The 18,334-nt window shown below is 61.2% G+C and overlaps 1 protein-coding gene across 1 annotated transcript; it reads left to right on the forward strand.

The window, feature by feature from the left end:
- Window positions 1-4,907: 4,907 nt before the first annotated feature.
- LOC111157940 (tensin 2) lies at window positions 4,908-18,280 on the forward strand. Its single transcript, XM_022519681.1, has 29 exons — window positions 4,908-5,112; window positions 6,722-6,830; window positions 7,289-7,326; window positions 8,199-8,237; window positions 8,549-8,587; window positions 8,729-8,778; window positions 8,961-9,132; window positions 9,425-9,475; window positions 9,798-9,920; window positions 10,008-10,072; window positions 10,919-11,002; window positions 11,463-11,575; window positions 11,670-11,730; window positions 12,012-12,087; window positions 12,333-12,462; window positions 12,544-12,609; window positions 12,683-12,796; window positions 12,994-14,205; window positions 14,346-14,496; window positions 14,624-15,216; window positions 15,332-15,421; window positions 15,758-15,883; window positions 16,081-16,173; window positions 16,301-16,378; window positions 16,552-16,629; window positions 17,040-17,208; window positions 17,293-17,361; window positions 17,479-17,508; window positions 17,638-18,280. The coding sequence occupies exons 1-29, from the start codon at window positions 5,038-5,040 to the stop codon at window positions 17,774-17,776; spliced, it is 4,233 nt and encodes a 1,410-aa protein (XP_022375389.1). The 5' UTR covers window positions 4,908-5,037; the 3' UTR covers window positions 17,777-18,280.
- Window positions 18,281-18,334: the final 54 nt, after the last annotated feature.

Below are 18,334 nucleotides of genomic sequence, written 5' to 3' on the forward strand. Positions count from 1 at the left end.
AAAAATAAATAAAGCTTAGAACTTACCCCCTTCAGCAGGCATCCCAGTCACCTAGCCAACGACCCCTATTGAACTCTGGGAAGGAAAAGATTTTAAAAGAGCTGGCTATAAAGGGGCCCCTGGGTGGCTCAGTCGGTTGTGTCTGACTTGATCTCAGCTCAGGTCTTGATTTCAGGGTCATGAGTCCAAGCCCCTCACTGGGCTCCACACTGGACATGGAGTCTACTTAAAAAAATTTTTTTTAAAGATTTTATTTATTTATTTGACAGATATCACAAGTAGGCAGGGAGGCAGGCAGAGAGTGAGGAAGGGAAGCAGGCTTCAGGCTGAGCAGAGAGCAGATGCAGGCTCAATCCCAAAACCCTGGGATCATGACCCGAGCCGAAGGCAGAGGCTTTAACCCACTGAGCCACCCAGGTGCCCCTAAAAAAATTTTTTAATTTAAAAACAAAAGAGTTAGCTATAGACTCCAAAGAAATGAGCAAATTTTCCTATGTTATCTTGATTACATAATCAAATCTTCCCAAAATACACAGAATGACCCTCAGCCCTGCCCCCTCCCCCCTAGCCTCTGATCCCTATTGCTCTCTTTGGGGGTTCCCCAAACTCTGGCCTCCCCCCTCCTCCCAGTGCCTCCCCACCTCTTCTCTATCCACCCAATTCTAACCCCTCCGCCCCTCACCCCGCCCTCCCTCCAGTGGTTCCCGCGGCTCTAACCTCTTAGCAGACTGCCTACTAGACACGAAACCAGCCACAAGCAGTAAGATCCAGGCTCCCCAGTCCCAGCCACACCCACCCCTTCCAAATGCCAGTCTCTGAGGGACCCACTTTGTCACCATGTCTCTCCCCAGCTGCCAGACTGGAATCAGAACCAGACTTCCCAGCCTTTGCCAAAGGCAAGAGGAGCGCAGAGATGACCCAGTTGAGAGCTGAGACAGGGAGGGACAAAGGGCCTTGGAGCTGGTGGTACTGGCTGCCTTCAGCAGGCATTGGACATTGAGCCCTGGGCACTGGCTTCTCAGAATCCACACCGCCCGCCCCCCACACACACACCAGTTTGCATCATGGAAAATCCAGTGGGAGGGTGAGGGAGGGCAGGAGGGAGGATGAGGAAGTGCTCAATACTAGAAAACACTGATGAATCTGAGAATGCGAATAGATTCAGAGTTTCTAGAAAGACGTCCCTTCCCTCTACCTTCCCCTCCAGGGTGACACAACTCAAATCACCCCAGGGCCCATTCGTTTCTATCCAGTACCAGATCCAGACACTGCATAAGGGAATGGCAGACCACAGACTGAACTTCCATTTCCACTGGAACACCTGGGACTTAAGTTAAATAGGAGGAAGACTTTCTTGATAGTCTCAGAGAGTGGGCATCACCACCCAGGTCCAGCTCCAAAGCGGAGTGATGGATGGGCCGACTGGAGCTGCTTAGGGGGTGGGAGCTTGAAGAGCTTGACGTGGAGGCCCTCGGCTGTGAATCCTTAGGGGAGAAGAGGTGGCCAGGACGTCTCCCCGGTGGCAGAGGACTAGGGAAGGGTGTCCAGCGACTTGGGACACCAGGAACAGCAGGCATCTTGATCTGAGTCTGGCTCCCCGTGGGGTAGGTGGTGAGGGCCCCACCAGACCAGGCCGCGGGTGGGTCCTGACTTAGGGGTCAGGCTCAATCCCAAATACTCTCCTGTAGAGGGGGTGACTGAGAGAGGCCGCGGCAGCTCTCTGTAGCGTTTCTAATGCCTTCTGGACCTATGGCCACTTTTTCTTCTGTGTCTGTCCGGCTCCTGCGTTCTGTTTTGATTTTTGCTGTGTCCTGCCGAGGTCGCCTCTCCCGGGCTCGGAGCCTTCCCCGTCCGTGTGTCCTCCGTGTCCGCCTCCTCCCGCTCTCCCCATCCCGGTCTCTTCCTGTCTCCGAGCGCCCCTGTGCCAGCCTCCGCGTCCCTCCTCGCCCTGCGCCCTGGGAGAGCGGGCTCGCAGAAGGCGGGGAGGACGAGAGGGAGCAGGAGGCGGCCGAGGGGCGGGGAGCGGGGGAACGTGGGGATTGGAGCCGGCAGGAGGGAGGAGAGCAGCGCGGGAGGGAGCGAGGGCGGGCGCGGGGCGCGGCGGGAGCGGGAGCGGGAGCGGGAGGGAGCCCGGGCGAGCGCGGCGCCCGCTCCCGCCTCCTCCGCCTCCTCCGCGTCCGCTCCGCGCGGGCCGGGCGGAATGGGCTGGCCCGGGGGCTCCCCCTGCTGCTGCCCCGCCCCGGCGCGCCCCCGCCCCGCCGGGCGCCCCCCGCAGGTGAGTGGCCGCGCGGCGCGGGGCGGGAGGGCGGCGGCCGGTGCGTCACGGCGGCCGGGCGGGGCCGGTCGCCAGGGGGCGCGGGGCGGGCCGGGGACTCAGGGGCCCCGGGGCCCGGGGAGGCCGCGCCGGAGGTTGGGGCTGGGGGCTGGGGGCCGGGGGCCGGGGAGCGGGAGGGCCGCGGTGCGCCCAGCGGCGGGAAGCGCGGCAGGGGACCAGGGGGCGGGGCGCGGCCCGCGCTCGTACTGCTGTCCCGCCCTCGCGCGTCCCGGGCGCCCCGACCGCCACGGGGCGCACGTTGCCCCCACATGCGGACCGGGGACCTGGGCGGGAACGGGAGGCTGCGCGCCGGCCTGGCCCGACAGAGTGTATGCGAGGCTTTTCCTTTTCTAGTTCACTTCTGCGGAGACTGAGGCTGGTTCGATTTTTCAGCCCCACTCCTCAGCCCCCCTTTCTACTTCTCCCCTCAATTCTACAGATCCCTCCGGGCGCAGTCATATATCCTGCCTCTCCTTCCCGGGGCCTCACCCCTCCTCCGCGGCTGGGCTCCCAGCCTCTCATCCAACCACAGCTATTTCCAGGAAGGGGGAGTGTGGGTGGAGGGGTTTCTCCAAACAAACCCAACGCTTCGGAATGAGAGGGGGCCAGGCTGGGGGAGAGACTAACAGGCTCCGGAATGTTCCAGGCAGGAGGAGGGCGAGGGTCCTAGGGGGTCTGGCCATGTCTTCCAGCCCTGCCCCCATGAGCTCCTTTTCTCTCAACTCTGGCTTTCCCCATTTCCATCTCACTTCGGAGGCGCCCCACGGAGTGGGGAGAGATTCAAAGCCATGCTTCCCTGGCCAACCCACACAGGGGTTAGTGAGTCCCCCAGAGGGAACTACCGTGTGAGGGGACCTTACAGCCCCTTTGGGGACAGCAGGTACAGAAGGAAGAATGCTGAAGGGGTATTCTGGTCAAGGTACATGCAACAGGAGCAGAGAAAGGCCACCCCAACCTACCCACCCACCACAGTGCTCCTCCTCTCCTGAGGCTTGGCTGCCAACTGGACCGGGCCAGACCCAGTTGCCAACACTGGCCCGGGGCCTGGAATGTCCTGGGACCCAGCCAGGGTTGATGGGATGGGAGTGGGTCACAGAGCCAGTGCCCCTCTCCAGTTACACGCTAGGGGCCCAAGCCTGGCCAGAGATACCTCCCTGCCCAAGGTACTCTGGGGACAGACTTCCTGACCTGAAAGGAGGATTAGGGCTTCAAAGGCAAAGCTTCAGCCCAGGCCCATGCCAGGCAGGTCCAAAGAAGTGTCCCGAGTGGGCTCTCATAGGGGAGCTCATCTCAGAGATGGCAGGATGAGACCAGTCCCTTGGGCATGAAGGAGGGAGAGGCAAGTCTGAGGACCTGGTGGGAGAAGCCTGAGCTCTGGTACATTCAGTAAATACCATGCAAATGAGGAGAGGCATATTTGCACATTCTTTCAAGTGACAGCTCCAACCAGTCAAAGGGCTGCTATCCAAGACTTGGGGCTGAGGACCCCCTGGCCCTTAACCCCATATATTTTTGGAAGATTCTACCACCCCACCCCACCCCCACACACACACTTCCAAGGCCCCAGTCCATCTCCTTCCCTTGACTCCCGGGACAGGAAGTTGGCCATACTCCCAGGAGGGAGGCAGGAGGCCCTCGGAGGGGGGTGGAGTATGTGTTGGGAGTGGGGATCCTCCTGTCCAGTCCTTAGGCCCTGGGACAGCTGCTGAGGAAGGAGAGCAGAGCTAGGAGAGCCATGAAGGTAATACTCAGCCTGGGGTGTTGGAAGGGTCGGGTGCAGATAGGGCCCAGCCCTAGGGCCTGGGAGGAGGGCCTACATAGCAGGGCTGGGAAGAGGGGCTAGGGATCTGGGAGGTCTGGCAGGAAGAAGCTAACGAATGGGGGTGCGAGGGAGCGGGGTGGGGGGGGGCAGGGGAGGGAGGACTGTCAGGAGCAGAGCTGCTGGGGTGCTCTCAGGAGAGAGCCTCCAGCACCTTGGGCTGGAGCAGGAGAATGGAGCACTCCTGTGGGGAGAACACTCTTGTGGCTGGAATTAGGCCTTCCAGTGTGTATGGGAGGGATGGGGGAGGTAGTGTGTGTTCTCCTTTTCCTACTTCACAACCAGTGAAACTGAGGCAGGAAGCTGGCCCTCAGTTTATTTTCCCTGCCCCTCAGGATGCACTCCTGATTCTGGGCTGGCTGGAGTAGTGATTCTCAGCTCCCTCTTCTCCCCACCAGAGGTCCCCTGAGAGCCTGAGAGCTCAGGCTGGGAGGCTGGCCTGGTCGGGGACACAGTGTTCCCCACTGGCCCTTGAGCCCTGCCCTAAGACCTAAATCCTCACACATAGCACCCCCACCCCGACCCCGCCCCATCGGGGGCTGGATCTCAGGATCCTTGCGGATCCCTGGATAGGGTGGATCGCAGGTCAGGGGCAGCTCCAGAGCCAGGGGACTGGGGGCAAAAGATCCTGGGCTGACACTCCCAGCAGGGTAGATCCTGGGAATCTGATCTCCTGGCCTCCCCCACATCCTCCTCCCCCCCGCACTTCCTGGAGCAGCGACCTGCCCCTTTCCCGCCTGCACTCCCCTCCACTTCCAGGGCCGGGCTTCTCCTCACACCAGCCAGACAGCCTACCCTCCACCCAGGGGAAGCAGCTGCCTCCGCCAGGCCGCTTCCAGGAAGCCCCGGGCCGGGCCCCAGCATTGTTCAGGCCCGCAGTCAGCACCCCAGCCAGCCGGACAACATGAAGTCCAGCGGCCCCGTGGAGAGGCTGCTCAGAGCCCTGGGGAGGAGGGACAGCAGCCGGGCCGGCAACAGGGTAGGAGTGCCCGCTGGCTGGGCAGAGGAGGGGCAGGGGAGGAGGTATGGGCAGTGGGGGAGGGGACCAGGACTCAGGCCAGACCCCCACCACCACCACCACCACCCTGCATGCCCTCACCACACTGCCTCTTTGGAGCGGCCCAGGCTGTGGTATGGGCAGCAGAAGTCTTGATTAGGGCAGAATCTGGTGTCTGCTTTGGCTCCTTCAGCTTCCCTGCGACCCTGGGGATCCTCACCCCTAGACCTGCACTCGGGTATACAGACTTCATGGTAGCACTTTTCCAGGTCCCACCCAGAGCCCCAGAGCAGGGCTAAGAGATCAGGCCCCTTCCCTGAGCTAAGAAGTTTGGGGGAAATGGGGGGGGAAGTGGCAAACAGAGGGTGGTGGCAGCCAGGTCTCGGAAGTGCTTTAGACACTGGGGCTTTGCTTTCCCCTGATATCGTCTGTGTGTGCTGTGAGTGCCAGAATGCACCCAGCTTTCCTAATGGGTCTGACTAGGTTGGTCCAGACAGTTCATTTGGGGTTTAATCCAGCTGCTTTGGGACAGCCAAGAGACCAAAAGTGCTGCCTGGGTCCCCAGGATGGGGAACCTGGAGGCCTGTCACTCCATTTCCCCATATTTTCTCAGCCTTACCTCCAAAAGAAGCAGCTCAGGGCAACATGAGACTATTGGGGGGGGGGGCGGGGACTTGAACTCCTGATGGAGGAGAAACGTGGGTAAAAGGGAGAAGACACGTACAGTCCCCAGACAGAGGGTGAGTGAGGTGAACCCACAGTGGGAGAGATGGGACTTCAGGGCCATGAGAGGGCATCCCTGCCTCACTGCACCCCCGGTAGGGAGGGGGCCTACCAGGGCATCTAGTCCATCCCTTCTTATATTCCGTGCTGGAATACCACTTGAACCTCCACAAATGACAGGGTGCTCCCTACATCCAAAAGTATAAAGGCAGCTAACTGTTTCCCTCAGTGTGCCGCCTCTGTCCGCCTGTCCCTCCAGCATCACCGCCCCCTCCTTACACAATTGCTGCTTGCCGCCTCAATGCGCACTGAGTAAACATGTTGTTCTGACAGTAGGGGAGGAGGGCATGTCAGCTGTCTGGAGTGTGGGGACAGCAGGAGCCAGGGGAGTAGGACTGGCTGAGGCCACTCCTGCCAGGTCAGTCTGGGTGTCACGTGACTGACATCATACATTCGTGTTGGACTCCCCTCCTGCTCACCCTCCACAGGGACCATCATCTGGGGAGGGTATATGGGAGGAGAAATGGGGAATCGTACAGCAAAGTTAGCACCCCCAACCAGGAGGAAAGCTCCAGCACTCCGGGAGGCAGTGACCACAAGGGTCTCACACACCAGGGCCACATGAGGGGCCTGAGTGATCAGGAGGTGACCCGGCTGGGGTGACGCAAGGGGCTAAATCCCCCACACCATCAAAGACAGGCCCCACAGTGGCCTGGAAACAGGTGTGGCCAAGTGCGTCTTAGGAGTGTGGGGGCTTTATCAGGACGGAGAGAGCAAGAAACCAGTGCCATGCTAAGACCCTGGTTCAGTCTCAGAGGTGGGGCCACTGAGAACTGATACCTCTGCCCACGTGTCCCTCCACCCCCAGCCCAGGAAAGCTGAGCCACACAGCTTCCGAGAGAAGGTCTTCCGGAAGAAGCCACCAGTCTGCGCAGTGTGTAAAGTGACCATCGATGGGACTGGCGTCTCCTGCAGAGGTGAGGTGCCCTGTCCTGTGACTGAGACCCTTCACCCAGCACCACTTTGGGCACAACCGCAGCAGGCAAACTCACGGAAATCATAATGAGCCTGCTGCCCCTGGACCGGGCAACACAGGAGCCAGGAGGCAGTTGCCTCCCCTCCAAACAGGACTTGCTCCCCGTGATAGACAACCAACCACCCCCGGAACCCAGGAGACCCACTGTTCCCCACCACTTCCCCACTGTGACCTGTTATGTGGACTTCCCTCCCTCCCTCCCTGGCCTGGGTAGTACTACCCACTGCCATATGCTTCCCTTGAACTGCCCCTGCCTCTACCCCCACTCCATCTCAACACATTTGTGGAAGTCCCAAGATCTGGTCCCAGGGCCTGGGGAGATGGGGGGAGGGGTGCCCCCTCCAGTGCCCCCAAAAGGCCCTTGCTAACCTCTCTCTTCTCTGCACCATCCCTCTCTAGTTTGCAAGGTGGCAACACATAGAAAATGTGAAGCAAAGGTGGGTGCTTGACTGGGGAAGGGGGACTGGGATCCCTTGCTCTGAAACAGGCTTCTCCGGCCACACTGGCATCAACCCTCCACCCCGCTCATCACTGGGGAACCCCTGCTGGGGTGGGAGAGGGTGTTGTACTGGGCCCTTTAAGAACCACCCTACTCCACCCCCTGGAGGGCTGGCCCAGGCCGGTGGACAGGAGACAGCGTTTGTCTTGGTGCTGTGCCCAGGCTGCAGCTGGCGAGAGGATGGGGGTGGGGAAGAGGAGGAGAAAGAGGAGGAGGAAGGGTGGGGTGGGTGGGTGGGGGAGCAGGATTTCAAAGACTGAGCAGCCGGATGGGCTGTGCCTTCCCTCTGGGGAAGGGTCCTCAGGATGCCTGGGTGGGTCTCATCCTGGGCCCTGGAAAAGGCTGGGCAGAAGGTACAAGATAGCACCACTGTCCACTGGGGACCTGAGACAGCCCCATCTCTGCAGAGGTTCCCTGGTCCTCATCCTGCAGAGTGGGGGGTCCCAGGGCTTGGAGTTGGTCTGGGGGAGCCGTGTGCCCAGGGGCGGGGTCTCCCGGTGAAAGAGGCCAGTGTCCGCTCCTGGCCACGGCCTGCCTCCGCGGCTCTATATATAACCCTTGCCCGCAGCTGGATGAATGGGGGTCTGTGTGGGAAGGGGGCTGGGAGCCAAGAGCAACAAGTGGGGGGCCCAGGGGTGGGAGACCAAGAGACCAGAGGGGAGGCTCTCTTAAACAGAGGAACCTCAGCTGGAGTGTGCACCCATCTGTGGAAAGCCCCTCCACCTTGCTGAGGCTGAGGGTAGCCCCATCCTTGAGCCCAGGAGAGCCCATCGCACCAGGAGCTCAGTGCCTCACTCGGTCCCCTTCCAGGTGACTTCGTCCTGTCAGGCCCTGCCCCCTGCGGAGCTGGTGAGTGCGCTCTGAGATGGAGTGAGGGAGGCAAGGAACCTGGCTGAGGTGTCCCAAGGTCTGGTGGCCACAGACTGGGGGCCCCCAGGGGGTTAACTCGAACGGACTGCTGTGGGTGTTGGTCCTCCTGAAGGAGAGGGAAGAAATGAGACCTCTGCTCTTCTTGCCCCTGGGCCTGCTGGGGGTTAGGACTCCTGTCCCCTCGCCCAGTACAGCCCCCACAGGGACGCGGGCGTGCCCTCTCCGCCAGCCCCAGGCTGGTCCCTGCCCCCGCCCTAACCCCGCCCTTCGCTTTCTCCATCTCCCTCCAGCGGAGAAACACGGCCCCTGTGAGGCGCATAGAGCACCTGGTGAGTGATGCTGGAGGAGGGGGCGGAAGCAGGTAGCTCTGGGAGTACGGACCTAGGTTTCGTCTGGGGACTCTGGAGCGGGGAGCCTAGACCGGGGGGGGGGGCACCCGAACTTGTGCACCTTCTCCTCTCATCCACCAGGGATCCACCAAGTCTCTGAACCACTCAAAACAGCGCAACACTCTGCCCAGGTAAGTGAGGGCGCCGGGGTAGTCCCCCACCTCAGCCCTGCGCAGCGTCCCCCAGAAAAGCTCTCCGGGGCAGCCCCCGCCCGTGAGCGGCCCCACAGACTCTGGGAACACCCGAGGCCTCGCCCTCCGCTCCCACCGGGAGCCCCGCCCCCGAGCCTGACGCAGGCTTCGCCCCCTCCTAGGAGCTTCAGCCTGGACCCGCTTATGGAGCGCCGCTGGGACTTGGACCTCACTTACGTGACGGAGCGGATCCTGGCCGCCGCCTTCCCCGCGCGGCCCGACGAACAGCGACACCGGGGCCACCTGCGCGAGCTGGCTCACGTGCTGCAATCCAAGCACCGCGACAAGTACCTGGTGAGGGGCGGGGCCTTCGACAGTCGGCCAATGATAGGGCTGGGAAGATCCAGAAGGGCGGAGCTGCCCCCGACGCCAATCGCGCAGAGGCGCGGCCCCGGGGGGGGCGGGGCACGGGGGCGGGGCCGCGGGAGCCGATCGGGAACGCCCGCTCTGGGCTGTCAAGGCTAAGCCGGCCTCTAGGGACCGCGATCTCCTCGTTTGGAAGAAAGACTTTGCTTTAGGGTTACGGCAGGGGACTGTGCCTCGCTCCCTGAGGTCATCTCCGTCTAAAGCTGCCCTTTACTTGCAGCTCTTCAACCTTTCAGAGAAAAGACATGACCTGACCCGCCTAAACCCCAAGGTAGGAGAGGGGATTAAAGCCATTCAACTGAGCGAGCCCCACCCTTGAAGCCCCCAGTCTCCTCGTCATTAATAGTAGCGACTGGCATCTACTTCGCTCTTAAGCACTTTCCCAGGTGACTTATTACTTGAGACACTCCAAAGCATGGTGCAGCGGGCATCAGCCCATTGTACCTGTGAGAAAAGTGTTGAGGCTGTCTTGGACAACCAACAGTCCCTTGACCTTGGCCTCAAGCGACCCCTACCCCTGGTCCCTTTTCCATCCCCACCCATCTCTCTTTGCCTGTGGCCCCCACCATCAGTTGTACCCCCACACATCCCAGGTCCAGGACTTCGGCTGGCCTGAGCTACATGCACCCCCGCTGGACAAGCTGTGTTCGATCTGCAAAGCCATGGAGACGTGGCTCAGTGCCGACCCACAGCACGTGGTCGTACTGTACTGCAAGGTGGGCTGAGACCTCAGGTTCAAAGGGCTGGGGGGCCCTCAGCCTGGGGCCCCAGCTTGCCCTACATTCCTCCCTCTCTGTCCTCAGGGGAGCAAGGGCAAGCTCGGGGTCATCGTCTCTGCCTACATGCACTACAGCAAAATCTCTGCAGGGTGAGGCTCCCTGGCCCCTGACTGGTCCCTTCCCCATTGACCCTTTCTCCAGTGGGCCTTGATGAGCCCGTCTCCCTTGAAGCCCACCTCTGTGTGTTCAGAGAGCCATTTACTATCAACTTGGCCTTTCCACCTCCTTTTTCTCACTTGTACTTCACCAGGGTTCCCAGTGGAGGGTTCGAATCAGATTCCTGGGGCCGATGGAACAAAGTGGCACAAACTAAGTGACTTAAAACCAGAGAAATTAGTTGCCTCGGTTCTGGAGTCTAGGAGTCTAAAACGAGGTGTCAGCAGGGCTGCACTCCCACTGAGACTCTGGGTAGAACCCTTCCTTGCCTCTTTCTAGCTTCTGGTGGTGACCAGCCATCCTTGGTGTTCCTTGGCTTGCTGCTGTGTCACTCCAGCTCTGCCTGGGTCATCACACGGCTTTCTTCCTGTGTGTGTGTCTGTCTGTCTCTTCTCTTCTTCTAAGGGCACCATAGTGGATTAAGGGCTCATCCCTACTCCAGTATAACATCTTAACTAATTCCATCTGCAACGACCCTATTTCCAAATAAGGTCACATTCTGAGGTACATATGTTTTGGGGAGTCAAAATTCAACCCATAACATGGTTTTATTGCCCCATTTTATAGAGGAAGAAACTAAAAACTCAGGGAACACTTGCCTGAGGTCCAACGACTAGTCAAGTGACTATCTGTGGGGTTTCTTGTCCTCTTTGCCATGGCTCTGGGCTTCCTCTAGACTCGGGGGAATCACCCATCTCCTCCCTCCCCTGGGGCTTAGGGTTGGGAGGCCTGGATGGATACCTGCCCCTGATCCCCCACACTGCCCCTGCGGTCCCCAGGGCAGACCAGGCACTGGCCACGCTCACCATGAGGAAGTTCTGTGAGGACAAGGTGGCGGCGGAGCTACAGCCCTCCCAGCGCCGGTGAGCAGCCTGGGTGGGGATGGGCCGCAGGAGCAGCTCCCTCCGTGGCCCCAGGGCCCAGATCCTCTTGTTCATACAGCACACCCTAAGGGAGCACCTTCTGTGTGCCGGGCACTGTAGCAAGTGCTGAGAATTCAGAATGAACCCAGTCCCTGCTCTCACAGAGCCTGTGATAAAAAGAGGCTTGCAGGACAGTCAGAGCCCATCTCTGTCACGGGAAGCAGAGATCTGGGGGGAAAGGGCATTCTGGGCAGAGGGGCCAGCAACTACAAGCCTTGGAGACAGCAAGAGGGATTGAGGTTAGACGCAAGGAAGAACTTTCTGGTGAGCCGGAAGATGGGAAGGCAGTGCTAAGAAGGGCAGGCCTTCTAAGGATGAGGGGTGTGTGGGTAGTAGAAATGATACAAAGGGATCCCCCCGAAGGAGGGGCTTATGTTCTCACTGACACGCTCCCTACCAGATATATCAGCTACTTCAGCGGCCTCCTGTCTGGCTCCATCAGGATGAACAGCAGCCCTCTCTTCCTGCACTACGTGCTCGTGCCTGTGCTGCCAGCCTTTGAACCTGGCACTGGTGAGTCTGCCTAGGATGTGCTCCACAGGGAGGGGCGTCCCCCATCCCCTCCCCTCAGCAGCCCCCACATGCCTTCTCCTTTCTGCGCCTCCAGGCTTCCAGCCCTTCCTCAAGATCTACCAGTCCATGCAGCTGGTCTACACCTCTGGAATCTAGTGAGTGCCCTGTTCCCAGGCCCCTGCTCCTGGCTTCCTGTTCCTCCAGCCTCCCCAAGCCCCCACCCCTCACCACCCCCCCAGCTCCTGCCGCTGCACCCAGCAACGTATGCCATCATGGAGTCCATTTTACAGACAGAGAGGCTGATGCTCAGCTAAAGGTCCGTCACTCAAGGCTCAGACTCCAGTCTCCCAGCTCCCGCCTGGCCCTCATACTCCCCACCCCTGGCCCAGCCCAAGTGCCCCAGATTTCAGCCTCTGCCTTGTCCTCTCTTCCTCAGCCACATCACAGGCCCTGGGCCCCAGCAGCTTTGCATCAGCCTGGAGCCAGCCCTCCTCCTCAAAGGCGATGTTATGGTGAGGGGGGCCATGGGGAGGGCGTTACAAGGGGGGGTGGTGTATCCCGCCAGGTGCATAGTCTATGGCGAGTCATCCGTTCAAGGCAGACTGCAGGGCAGAAAGTTAGTCAGGGGTCGGGGGGTGGTCATCACCTTGAGTTGAGGTGGGGCAGAGCTGTGACCACACAGTCTCCAGGGTGGAAGCACAGAGGAGACGTAAGTGGCCAGGAGGGCCTGACCCCCGGTCTCCCTTCCCGCATCCAGGTGACCTGTTATCACAAGGGTGGCCGGGGGACAGACCGGACCCTGGTGTTCCGAGCCCAGTTCCACACGTGCACCATCCACGGGCCACGACTCACCTTCCCCAAGGACCAGCTAGACGAGGCCTGGGCTGGTGAGTTGGAGACAGATGTGGGGCTGGAGCCCAGGTGAAGGCAGGCAGGGGGCCTAGCTCCTCACCGTCCATTCCCCGCAGATGAAAGGTTCCCCTTCCAAGCCTCAGTGGAGTTTGTCTTTTCCTCCAGCCCTGAAAAGATCAAAGGTAAGAGCCAAACCTTGGGGCGGGGCTAAAGATTGGGTCCCTGCTCCCCAACAACTGGGTGGCCCTCCCATAGGCAACACTCCACGGAATGAGCCTTCGGTCTCTGTTGACTACAACACCGCGGAGCCTGCTGTGCGCTGGGATTCCTACGAGAACTTCAACCAGCACCACGAGGACAGTGTGGACGGTGCGTGGGGCAGGCCCAGGGGTGGTGGGAGGTGTAGGTTTGGGGGCACACTCCTTCTTCCCTGGCAGATTCCCCCTCTCAAGAGACACCCTGGAGCACCAGTCTCCTGCACTGTCCCCTCTCATTCACTTGCTCTCTCTCTCTCTGTCTCTCCTTCTCTCCACTTGCCCTCCCTCCCCGGTCCTCTCCCCACTCAGGCTCCCCAACTCACACCCGAGGACCCCTGGATGGCAGTCCTTATGCCCAGGTGCAGCGGGCCCCCCGCCAGACCCCGCCAGCGCCCTCTCCGGAGCCACCTCCACCCCCCATGCTCTCTGTCAGCAGTGACTCTGGCCATTCGTCCACGCTGACCACGGAGCCGGCAGCCGAGTCCCCTGGCCGGCCGCCCCCAACAGCTGCTGAGCGGCAGGAGCTGGACCGCCTTCTCGGCGGCTGCGGTGTGGCCAGTGGGGGCCGGGGAGCTGGGCGAGAGACAGCCATCCTAGACGACGAAGAACAGCCCTCCACGGGCGCAGGCCCGCCCCTCAGGATGTATTCGGGCCACAGGCCTGGCCTCAGCCGCCACTGCTCCTGCCGCCAAGGCTACCGGGAGCCCTGCGGGGTCCCCAATGGGGGCTACTACCGGCCGGAGGGTACCCTGGACAGGCGGCGGCTGGCCTACGGGGGCTACGAGGGGCACCCCCAGGGCTACGCCGAGGCCTCCGTGGAGAAGAGGCGCCTCTGCCGATCACTGTCCGAGGGGCCATATCCCTACCCTCCCGAGCTGGGGAAACCAGCCACTGGGGACTTCGGCTTCCGGGCCCCGGGCTATCGGGAGGTGGTGATCCTGGAGGACGCCGGGCTGCCTGCACTGTGTTCGTGCCCTGCCTGTGAGGAGAAGCTGGCGCTGCCCACTGCAGCCCTATACGGGCTGCGGCTGGAGAGGGAGGCCGGAGAGGGGTGGGCAGGCGAGGCCGGCAAGCCTCTCTTGCACCCGGTGCGGACGGGGCACCCGCTGCCCCTGCTGGTGCCTGCCTGCGGCCATCACCATGCCCCGATGCCCGACTACAGCTGCCTGAAACCCCCCAAGGCGGCTGAGGACGGGCATGAGGGCTGCTCCTATGCCATGTGCCCTGAGAACAGGTATGGGCACCCAGGGTACCCTGCCCTGGTGACCTACAGCTATGGAGGAGCGGTTCCCAGTTACTGCCCAGCATATGGCCGGGTGCCCCACAGCTGTGGCTCTCCAGCTGAGGGCAGAGGGTACCCCAGTTCTGGCGCCCACTCCCCACGGGCTGGCTCCATATCCCCAGGCAGCCCGCCCTACCCACAGTCCAGGAAGCTGAGTTACGAGATTCCTGCGGAGGAGGGAGGGGACAGGTACCCCATGCCTGGGCACCTGGCCCCAGCAGGCCCCTTGGCATCTGCAGGTGAGGGTGCTGGGGTGGGGAGTGCCAAGGGAAGAGGAGGAGGGTTCTGGAAGATGATGGGGGAGGTGCAGGGTGAGAGAGAGCTAAGCTGGACAGAAGGGACATCCGACTCACAGCCCCTTTTCTCACCTTTCCCACAGAGTCCCCTGAGCCAGGGTCTTGGAGGGAGGGCCCGAGCGGGCACAGCACCCTACCTCGGTCTCCCCGTGACGCTCCATGCAGTGCCTCTTCTGAGCTGTCTGCCCCTTCCACACCCCTGCACACCAGCAGCCCAGTCCAGGGCAAGGAAAGGTACGAGCAGAGGCTGGGGCTGTCCAGGCACCAAGGCAGCTGGCAAACTGGGGCTGGTGGCGGCTCCCATGGGGGCTCTGGAGCCCTAGTAACCTACTGACCACCGACCCACCCTCCCCAACTGCAGCACCCGACGGCAGGACACCGCGTCGTCCCCCACCTTGGTGCCCACTCAGAGACTAAGTCCTGGCGAGGCCTTGCCATCTGTTCCCCAGGGAGGCGCTGAAAAGGCTCCCGAGCTGCCAGGAAGAAGCGGGCTAGAGCTTCCGGCCCCTAGCCCCTTCTCCCCAACCTCCCCACCCAACTCACCCAGTGACTGGCCTCAGGAGAAGAGCCCAGGGAGCCGCTCGGACGGTGCCAGTCCGAGGGGCCCTGTGCCCACCACGCTGCCCGGCCTCCGCCATGCCCCCTGGCAGGGCCTTCGAGACCCCCCAGATAGTCCGGATGGATCCCCCCTCACTCCTGTGCCTACCCAGATGCCCTGGCTCGTGGCCAGTTCAGAGCCGCCTCAGAGCTCACCCACGCCTGCCTTCCCACTGGCTGCCTCCTATGACATCAATGGCCCCACCCAGCCCCCACTTCCCGAGAAACGCCACTTGCTGGGACCTGGGCAACAGCCAGGACCCTGGGGCTCAGAGCAGGCATCACCACCAGCCAGAGGCACCAGTCACCATGTCACCTTTGCACCTCTGCTCTCGGATAATGTCCCCCAGCCCCCAGGTATGGAGGCCTTGAGGAGGGTGGTACCCCCTTGTGAGAACCTGTCTCCCAAGGAGGGGCATGGCATGGGCGCTGGGAAGCACTGGGGGCCAAGCTCGGTCCCTCCCTGTCCTAGAGCCCCCTATGCAAGAGAGCCAGAGCAACGTCAAGTTCGTCCAGGATACATCCAAGTTCTGGTACAAGCCACACCTGTCCCGTGACCAAGGTGAGAAGCCAGCTTGCCCCTCTCCTCCCACCCCGCTCCCCCGGGCTGCATCTTGGCTCAAGAACCCATCCTTCCAGTTGACACCCTTGGTGCCTCCTCCCTGTCTCCTCAGGTTTACCTGGGCTGAGTCTCTCACTAGCAGGTGGTTCTGGGCTTTGGGCCCAAGGAGATTGACTCAACAGTCAGTGCCCTTTTAACTTGAAAGTTCCATCCCCGGGTGCCCCAAAACACCACAGCCGTCAGGGCAAGAGGCCTAGGGAGCTTGGGTAACAGAGGTAGACGGGGGCTCCGTGGGGCTCAATCACCACTGTGAAAATTTCTCTCATGTCCTTCCAGCCATTGCCCTACTAAAAGACAAGGATCCCGGGGCCTTCCTGATCAGAGACAGTCATTCATTCCAAGGAGCCTATGGGTTGGCACTCAAAGTGGCCACACCGCCACCCAGCGCCCAGCCCTGGAAAGGTACAGAATGCCCAAACCTGAGGGAGAAGGGGAGTGGTGTGGTGGGAGGTACCAGAGGCAAGACAAGGTGAGGTGGGCCATGGCCCTTCTCAGTGGGGAGAGGCAGGAAGGGACCTCTCCAGTTCTGGAAAGAATCCCAGCAGGGGAGAAAGCTGGGACCCATAATCTGCTAAAGCCTTCCTCTCCCCTCCCCTCAGGGGACCCCTTGGAACAGCTGGTCCGCCATTTTCTCATTGAAACTGGGCCCAAAGGGGTGAAGATCAAGGGCTGTCCCAGTGAACCCTACTTTGGTGAGCAGCATGGACCAAGAAGGTTCCAGTGGGTCGGTTTTGGGGGGACCAAAGGGTCTCAGGAGGGTGGAGGGAGAGCTGGGGATCTTTGGGGACACTGCAGGACTCCTCTCACCTCTCCCTGCAGGCAGCCTGTCCGCCCTGGTATCCCAGCACTCCATCTCCCCGCTGTCCCTGCCCTGCTGCCTGCGCATTCCCAGCAAAGGTGGGTGTCTCATGGTCGGTCCTCCCACTTCCCCTCACCTGCTGCAGCCCAAGGCAGCACCCCCCAGGCCCTGGCTCCCAGCCTGCCTTCCGGTGGGACCAGCAAAGAGTTCTCCAGTTCCTGGGGAATGTGGCTCCCTGTTGACCTTCCCTGTTGGCCCTCATTTCCCTCAGATCCTCTAGAGGAGACCCCAGAGGCCCCGGTGCCCGCCAACATGAGCACAGCCGCAGACCTCCTCCGTCAGGGCGCCGGTAGGGATCTCCCCTCCTTTCTTCCCTCTCCCTGGGCACCTGGTGGGGCACTACAGATGCAGGCAGGAGGTGCTGAAAGGCCTGGAGGTGGGCGGGTCCTTCTATTTGTAGTGAGGGTGGAAAGGGGGTCTTCAGTCTAGGACCCCAAAGTCATGAACATTAAAATCTTGGTGGGGGTTGGGGATGGCCTTGTTAGAATGCAGATTCCTGGGCCTCTGTCCAGCATTCCTGACTGTAGATCTGGGGAATTGTAGAATCTGCCTTTTTAACAGGTGAGCTGTGATTCTAACAACTTTTGAGCAGCACTGATGGGGGAAAGGGCGAGAGCCAGTGGTGTGGAGGAATAGGGGAAGACAGATCTGGGTGCTGGCGAAGCCAGTGTTCCCCTCCAGCTCTCTCCTGTCTCCTAGCCTGCAGTGTGCTCTACCTGACCTCAGTGGAGACAGAGTCACTGACAGGCCCCCAGGCGGTGGCCCGGGCCAGCTCAGCAGCTCTGAGCTGCAGCCCCCGGGCCACCCCAGCCGTCATCCACTTCAAGGTCTCGGCCCAGGGCATTACACTGACAGACAACCAAAGGAAGTGAGTATGTGTGCCGAACCCCCAGGGACCCCGGAGACCCCTGTTTCTGGCTGTCGTTGACCTTCCCCATGATCCTCCTTGAAGGCTCTTCTTTCGCCGCCATTACCCAGTGAACAGCATCACCTTCTCCAGCACGGATCCTCAGGACCGGAGGTGAGCACAGCCCCGCGCTCCCATCAGGCCCCGCAGACCGGGCAGCCCCCCGCCCCAGCCCTCCTTCAGTCGCTACACCCCTGGGTGCATTTCTTCATGGTTCTTCTCTTTCTTCAGATGGGCCAACCCTGACGGGACCACCTCCAAGTAAGCCTCCACAAGTACCACCCCTTCCCTCCATGGGACTGAGGCGTACCCCTCTTCCCCAACCCTGGCTTTGCTGTCTTTTGTGGAAGGGATGCTGAGCCCCCTCCCCACGCTGCTTTGTATCCCTAGGATCTTTGGTTTCGTGGCCAAGAAGCCGGGAAGCCCCTGGGAGAATGTGTGTCACCTCTTTGCAGAGCTTGACCCAGATCAGCCTGCAGGTGCCATTGTCACCTTCATCACCAAAGTCCTACTGGGCCAGAGAAAGTGAAGGCAGGCCACAAGCTCAGAGCCCACCTCAACACCGCGCGCCTCTCAGCACCCCACAGTCCTCACTTCCCCTGGCCCGGGCGCAGGAGACCCAGGAGCCAGCCACCACCCCCCACAGGAAGGGGTAATGGGCCTCAGCCTGGAACACTGCTCTCCTTCCCTGCCCCAGCCTGCTAAGCCAACTGGATAGGCCTGTGAGAGGACTTTGCATGTGAGCAGATGGCAGAGATGGGCGTGTGGAGGGGGAGGAGGCAGCAGTTGAACCCTGGGGGGGCATCTCTGGCCAGCCCCGCCCGCAGGAGAACATCAGCCTGGAGGGCGAACCGGGCCTGCCAGCTCTGCCAGCGGCAGGTCCCAGCCTGGCAGGGAGAGGCGTAAGAGGTGGGGAGAGCAAGGCACTCCCTCCTCTGCCTCCCCCCACCGAGCAGAGAGATCAGAGTAGGATCACATGAATGGGGGAGAAAAAGAGTCTATTTTTGTCTAATAAAGAATTTCTATAACATTATTTTGGAGTTGGAGTCGAACCTCGTTCACGGGAAGGTCAAGGCCTCGTGTCTCC

Source organism: Enhydra lutris, unplaced genomic scaffold, assembly GCF_002288905.1.
Source record: "Enhydra lutris kenyoni isolate GAN:26980312 unplaced genomic scaffold, ASM228890v2 scaffoldscaffold56, whole genome shotgun sequence".
In the NCBI taxonomy this organism is placed as follows: Eukaryota; Metazoa; Chordata; class Mammalia; order Carnivora; family Mustelidae; genus Enhydra; species Enhydra lutris.

Bases quoted from the DNA above. Each gene is read 5' to 3' on its own strand.
- LOC111157940 (XM_022519681.1), top strand. From the start codon at position 5,038: ATGAAGTCCAGCGGCCCCGTGGAGAGGCTGCTCAGAGCCCTGGGGAGG. The intron at 6,831-7,288 runs GTGAGGTGCCCT...ATCCCTCTCTAG, and splicing joins GACTGGCGTCTCCTGCAGAG to TTTGCAAGGTGGCAACACAT. The intron at 12,463-12,543 runs GTGAGTTGGAGA...CATTCCCCGCAG, and splicing joins GCTAGACGAGGCCTGGGCTG to ATGAAAGGTTCCCCTTCCAA.